Source organism: Symsagittifera roscoffensis, chromosome 3, assembly GCF_963678635.1.
Source record: "Symsagittifera roscoffensis chromosome 3, txSymRosc1.1, whole genome shotgun sequence".
Lineage (NCBI taxonomy): Eukaryota > Metazoa > Xenacoelomorpha > Acoela > Convolutidae > Symsagittifera > Symsagittifera roscoffensis.
In genome coordinates, this window is record NC_087064.1 from 21,696,876 (window position 1) to 21,704,125 (window position 7,250).

The window sequence follows — 7,250 nt, forward strand, 5'->3', positions numbered from 1 at the left end:
TAACTGGTCCAAAAAAAAACAACTAGATTCAAAATGTTACCCTTTGTAAATGAAACTTTATAACAATTTGACAACTGTTTCAGTCGGAACCTGTAAGGGCAATCGGAGTTTTCAGGGCTTCCTGTTGATAGCTAGCAGTCTTGTTTTAATGAATGGTCATCTGTCCTAAACTGCGCGCATTATGATAGATTTGCTTCGTCTAGGTCATTATTTTCTTCGTCAAGGTCATTATTTTCTTCGTCAAGATCATTTAAATACCGTGTGCGCATCCGCATTTCATGTAAAAGAGTAGTTAGCGTGAATAAAGTGAGTAAGATTAGTAAAGTGCCCAAATTAACGTGTGTTGCAGATGTGATGCGTCGATTAATCTCTGAATAAATTGAATGAGAATGACTGGTCAAACAACTCACTGGTATCCAGAGAGACTCCTGATTCCCTCTTTATTGGAACCCCACTCTCTGATTGTCCTGAACAACCCCCTGTCCAAATTGGACCCTCTGTTTTCCCAGTTGTGGAAGAAGTCCACCTTGAAGGTGGCGGCTGATGGCGGTGCGAATGTGCTTTATGACATGTGTCTGCTGCCCGACTTCGTTGTAGGTATTCCCATAAGTTTATATCTGGAATTATATTTGGTGCATAATTATGTGCATTGCCTGATAATAAGCAGAACGCGCACAAGTGCAGAATTTGTTGTTTCGTTAGAAAGGTATCCTTCGAAGTGTATTGAAAAAATTGGTTAATTAGCAGAACACACACAAGAGCAGGTTTTGCTGTATTATTAGAAAAATGTCCTTAGAAGTATGTTAAGAACGCGCACAAGAGCATCATTTGTAAAACGCGCTTAAAATCAGAATTGGTTGTGTCATTAGAATTATATCCGTAGAAGTATATTGACAAAAATGGTTCATAAGCAGCATGCCAACAACAGCAGAATGTTTTTTGTTCCGATTTTCTAAGAAAACGGAATATTTATGCTCGGTTTGGTTTTTTTCAGTTTTATTATACCTCCTTGGAGATACCGATTTCCTGAGTTCCAATTTAAAAAGATATTTTTCCTCCAATTGTTTTTTGTAAAGTTCTGGGGGATTTGAAAATTGCCAAATTGGTCATGTTCTAGACTAAACTATAGGACAGTCTGAACATTCAGGGCTTTGCCCTGATATACGAGCAGTCTTGTTTTACCTTAAAAAGGTATTCTTCGAATTTTATTGAGAAATTTGGTTAAACAGAACGCCAACACGTACAGAAATTGTTTTATTTTTAAAATGTACCTTTGGAAGTGTACTGCTTCATAATCAGAACCGCACAAGAGCAGAATTCGACGCTTTCGTTAGATGTATCCTACGAAGTGTATTGAGAATATTGCGTCATAAGCAGCATACGTACAAGAGCAGAGTTTGATTTGTCCTTAAAAGTATCCTGAGAAATGCTCACAGTCTTTGATAGACCATCATCAATTGTTTCTCATCTGTCTGTAACTATCTATACATTATTTAGTTGGCATTTCACAAGCAGAACCTTTGTTAAATTTAAAAATCTTGACATATTACAAAAGTTTAGTCAAGTCGGTTTTTAACTGTCCATACCAACGCTGAAGTACATCTTTTTGTTCATCATACGAATCATAGATATCAAATGATTTAAGTCATATCATTTTCTTGTAATCTGTTGAAGCGCGAAGGCTTTGTCTACCTGTGGTCACTTTTTGGAGCGCTAATTTTTAAAAATAATATAAAGTTTTTTTTGACTTATCTTTCTGTACTCTTATTTTCTTTTAGGTTGCTATCATGGCCTAGACGATAAATTGTTTTCTCGATACTTCCAAAGTTGTCTTACAGTGCCATAATTAATTTTGATTTCTAATATATAGAATAGCAAGGGTAGTTTTATGCCACTGGTTTTTAGTGTTGTTTTTTTGAGAAAAAAATCGAATACTTGAAACTTAGTTGTCTAGTAGAAAAGAAACAAATTGTTGTTTTTTAAGTATTGATGGAAACTTATGGGAACAGATTTTTATTAACGCAGTTATTTTTAAAGCAGCAAAATAATGAAATTACTGATTTTGTACTTTTTGTCTATGCAATTTTTCATTAAACATTTCACGAGTTTTGTTCAAATTGACTTAAACTTCGGCCCTCGAAACAACACTTCAGGATGCGTGCTATAAGTTTGTAAGTTTTTTAAAAAAGTTTTAACTACTACTATTAATATGTTGCTGGACGTTAATAGCTGTTGTTAACTGGATTCCTCGTTTTATCATAAATTTTTTTGTCAAGTAAAAGGAATCTGTAAAATATTGTTGTTTAAGGGGATCTTGATTCAATCAAATCAATTGTCCGAGATCATTTTACGAAGGAATCAGTTGTAATTTCCCAAATCAAAGAGCAAAATTCGACTGATTTCGAAAAATGTCTAAGAACAATCTTAGAAGAAAGCAAATGCGACAGGAATCCAAGCGATTTTCCAAAAGCTGATAATCACGGAATCATTGCACTTTGCGCCTTGCAAGGAAGAATTGACCATGTTTTGAGCCAGTTAAACACACTTTATAAACATTCCTGCAAAACATTCGAAGTTGGCCAAAGACATTTGCCCAAAAAAGAACTATTTTTGATATCGGAACAATCTGTTGCTTGGGTTCTGCAGCCCGGAGCACATACGATACATGTGAATACTTGTCCGTCTCAAACATGTGGTCATGTGCCTTTGTTCACATCTGTGCGGAAAATTACTACAAGAGGGCTGAAGTATGACGTCACAGACATGCATATGCAGATGGGCGGACTGATCAGCACTTCGAATTCCTACATGGCAAATAAAGTTCATATAGACAATTCAGATCCAGTGCTGTGGATGATGAACTTTGACATTGAAGATCCAGTCTATTGGACTAGCTGAACCTTAATAATTCGCTTTGATATTTTGACAGATCATGATTACAAAAGTTGTGTTATGAAATTTACAATTTTTCTTCCGGGTTGTATGCACTTAGACAGATAAGAAGCTTCAAGCTCCTACCAGATGTGAATCAAGTTCCTTGAATATCCAAAAATGCACTATTACGAATTTTTGCACTTTCACTTTAAAAAAGTGCTCGTGCAAATGCTCCACGAGAGCTCAAAAATCATAAGTTCCATAACGTTGTCAACCTTTTCTCAGGTTTATAGGTCAAACGCATTGATTTTTTCTAAAACTATCTAAAAACCTTTTCTAAAACTATCTAAAAAGACCGTATTTTGTTTTTAAAAATGCCACTGACTAAACAATGTTTTAGGCACTTTTTGGATGTTTTTTTTGGAACGCGTTACCTCGTCAGTGTAAATTGGCATTAAAGGCGCTTGCATTCAAGTTTTTGGGTCGGTCAACAAAAAATGGATGTCTTACCTTAAAACCCCACTAAATCCACTAGAGCCCCCCTAAATCGACTACTAAATGAGAGGGTTCTATTCGTTTCCGAACTGAAACCTTTTATAAAATCCAATGAGTCTCCGGTCTCATTTAAATATATGACAGGTTTCTGTTCAGAAACGATTAAAGCCCTCCCATTCAGTAGTGGATTGAGGGGGCCCCAAAATCTTAGGAATTGGTAACACATACATTTTTGGTCACAAGTTTTATTGTATACTAAGTAATAATAACTCAATACTATTGAGTGTCAATGAACGTAGTGAAAAGGTCTTTTTTTGGGGGGGGGATCCAAAAAATTCTCACGTTCGAATTTAATTTTTCTCGGGTTGACTTCAAATTTCAATTCACAGTCATTTGCTAAGAAAGGAAATGCCACTCAAATAGTTAATATGGTGCAAAAAAACTTCAGCGATTTCAAAACTTTCAAAAACGATTTCAATTTTCAATGTATTGGTCAAAATTGGCTAGTTTTCAATTGATATGCGCGTTAATTGTCCCAAATTAGTTGAATTGACAGTTTTGAAACCGCCATGTTTGTACGGAAAATTGTTCCAGGTAAAATACTTTTTCAATAGCTTTCAGCAAGTAGAAACAAAAACTCAATTCGAAAAGTGGTCTTTTAAGGTAGTGTATTAGTTTGCCCTACTTTTTTCCAACCTAACTTGCAGATAAAAAAAAGTTGCCCTTTTGCTATCATCATGGTCTTTAGCATTGAACATTTCATAGCACTTGCTCTTTGCTTTATCTGTGGTAGGTGTTTACGTCCGTGACACTGTTGGACGGACGGGAGACTCCCATCCGACTGGCCACTGGTACAACGTCGCACTTAAGAGAGTTTTCATTTATATTTGGTGGTTTTTTTTGCTACATATCCTTAGCAATTCATAAGCATCTATAGCTGCATCAATAGTGGTTACTTTGGGCAAACGTTCAGGGGCACCGTTATGAGGCCAAACTGTGCATTTAAGCGGATTCCGCTACAAGGAGGATGATCGCTTTGTTCTTCTGTTTTTTCATTTTCTTGATCATTCCGAAATAATTTTAATATGTTTACAGACTTGTCTCTGGAATCTAGCAAGATAAAGTCACACAATTGTGCGCCTATCCAGTGCACAGTATGAACTCGTTACGAAATAGCGCAGATGCGAAGGCATGAGACTTCAAATCTCGAGAGCAGGTGCGAATCCGATATATAGCATACATAGAACTATTTCGAGGCTTATTTCGATGTCTATTTTTCTTATTTTATTTTTAGAGCCTCTTTTTGCCGTTTTCTCTCTAGTATTTGCAAAGCGCAGCTTCGCCTATGTGAAATTATTGCTTTGCTGAAAGGCTGTGAGATAATTGTCCTAAATAGTGAAGCTCAACCCCAGTTTTTTTGACTTTTACAGACTTCAATCAATTTTGAGTCAATTGTGTTCTGTTCCTCTGCTAAAACACTCGGTTTTTTTCTATGCTTAAAAATTCGTCTGCTAAAAAAACTCGCGATTAGTAATCGTTTCAAAAATTTTCTCATATTCTCCTACTGAATCGTGAGTTGCGCAAAATTCTGTTTTGACTCGGTATTCAATGTATCTCTGAGCCACTAGCGTACCGAGGGGGAGGGGGTGGGGGCGACTGTCCTCCCCCTCTCCTCAATTCTGGTTGCGAAAATGTTCCAAAGGGTTCCTCCTTTGGTATAACTTTATGACATCCATTTTTCGGTCAACAACCTCAAAATGTTTTAAGGCGCCTTTGGCCTTTTGCAGATATATTGTAAGTTTTTGGTCTGAAAACTAACTGATTAGGAAGATATTTCTAACAGACTCGTCATAGATAATATTTTGACCGTCTTCGATGAAATCAGATAGCGCAGAAAAGTAACACGACTGCTCGTATCAGGGCAAAGCCCCGAATGTTCCGACTGCCTTTTAAGGTCTATGAAGCAGTAATAACATGAAAAAATTAAATATAAAAAAAAGAAAATAAAATGCAAAAAATTTTGTAATTGAATTTGAGATATTTTGTGAAAATCATCTTCCCACACGCCATATAAAGTACAAAGTGATCAATTTCGCTTCCAGTAACACATCAATTAAGGCAAGTAAGCTTCCTCCAACCAATTTGGAAATAGCGCGAAATATATCGCGCGTTAATTGTCCCAAATTGACCAAAATGCCAATCTGTAAACCCCCAAAACTTACGAAAAATGATCATAGACGAAATATCTTTTCAAATTTAAGCTCAGGACCTTTTGAATGATTTTTAAAAAGTTTCGTCAAAAATGGCTTCCTAAAAAAGGGGAGGATGTTAACTTGATCCAAGGTCGGTCCCCGATTATAGTTTACTATATCGTTTTTTCAGAAATGCTGTCTCAGAAATGCCAGCTTATTCGCAGTAAGCGACTCCAGAATTAGAGTTTTGTCTTTCAAATTTGAATTTAAACTGTTTTATTGAAAATCACGTACGTGAGTTAGGTTTGCTGTTCATATTTCATAGAGTAATTTCAGATAAAGTACTCCGTCTGCTCGTCACGCTATCTTTTTTTTCGGCCGGATAGATTCGTGCAACTTCTTAGTCTAATACCGATCTTAATCTTACTATATTATCTCCTAGTCTCAATAGATCTAGAGTATACTGGTTTGTTACCGTCGGTCTCTTGGAGAAAGCAACTAAGTTCTAAGTTAAATTCAAATCTCTCTGGTGCTGAAATTAATTTCAGCACTTACAAATAAGTGGGTTGTTAATTTGATGGAGTATGATTGGTTAGTGTTCAATATTTTATAGGAATATAATATATAAATAATAGCCAATAATAAAATCTAGTTTGAATCTGGTTCCACCCATCCGGGGTTTACAGAGTTTTTGTTCTTTGACGTTCTTCTATAATGGAGGATGGATGATGATCGTTTGTATGTCGCGAGCATCATTTCTGTTCCATTCTTGGAGAATGATGTCTTATCCGTCTGCTCCAGGAAGCTGGAATCGTCTATAGGAATTGTCATTCGACAATGACTGTGACCGCCAATTGTTGTTTGTCTCTGGAAATCGATCTCATTTCTAAATGGTTTGTTTTGATCATTTGTTCTTGCTTTGTAGAGAACGGTGTTCTAATCTCGTTTGGGAATGGCGTGAAGTTTGAGCTTGGAGGGGGTGCCTTGTAACTCGGATCTTTACGTATACTTGAACATCGAGATGGCCATTGGTCTGGTTCAATGGAGTCCCTTTGCTGCGGTTCCAAGTCGTACTTCAAATCCTTTGAGTTGTGGTTGTAGTCAGTATATCGGTTGTGTTTAGCCATTCTGTAGTTTCAGTGTGACGGGGTCGTCTAGTTTCTTGATGCTTGTCTTTGGGCTGTGTATAATGTTTATACTGCATTATATCATTTACATCTATAAATTTTTGTTAATTTTGTTTTTAGTAATGATCTTTTATTAGTTTTTATCGCAAAAGCGTTTTTGCTCAGTTCTGTTATTTTTAAAGAGCTACTCGCCCTTGAGTAACTCTCGTCAAAATAGGGAGTGGGTCACAAAGCGTGGTTGTAGCACGGTGGGTTAGGCCAGCTATATAGCATACTCAGGACGTCCCTTCTGGTGGGTTAGGCTAGGTGTAGGGTATGATTTCATGCTAGTTTTTTGTGGGGTCCTTTTTTGTGTTAACTTTTTTTGTCTTTTTTATTACTGTCTTTTTCTTTTGTTGTTTTGGTTGTCCTCTTCTCAAAAATCATATTGTTTGGTTTGGGTTTTATTCGTTTTTTTTTTGGCTTATGAATAGTCTTCAAAAGAATAAATTATCCAGTTCTTAAGCTGGCTTAATCCGGTTTGGGTACCGTGGGTTTTCTTTTCTTAGTCATGCTGTTAGGT

General features: G+C 36.4%; 1 protein-coding gene across 1 annotated transcript; it reads left to right on the plus strand.

Annotated features, from left to right (window-relative positions):
* The first annotated feature begins 242 nt into the window (after window positions 1–242).
* On the plus strand, window positions 243–2,926 carry LOC134841989 (thiamin pyrophosphokinase 1-like). Its single transcript, XM_063858119.1, has 2 exons — window positions 243–597; window positions 2,309–2,926. Exons 1-2 carry the CDS (start codon window positions 384–386, stop codon window positions 2,896–2,898), a joined length of 804 nt encoding a protein of 267 aa, XP_063714189.1. The 5' UTR covers window positions 243–383; the 3' UTR covers window positions 2,899–2,926.
* The last annotated feature ends 4,324 nt before the right edge of the window (window positions 2,927–7,250 follow it).

Excerpts from the sequence above, each read along its gene's own strand:
- LOC134841989 (XM_063858119.1), top strand. The coding sequence starts at position 384 with ATGAGAATGACTGGTCAAACAACTCACTGGTATCCAGAGAGACTCCTG. Across the intron at positions 598-2,308 it reads GCTGCCCGACTTCGTTGTAG|GGGATCTTGATTCAATCAAA; the intron begins GTATTCCCATAA and ends TTGTTGTTTAAG.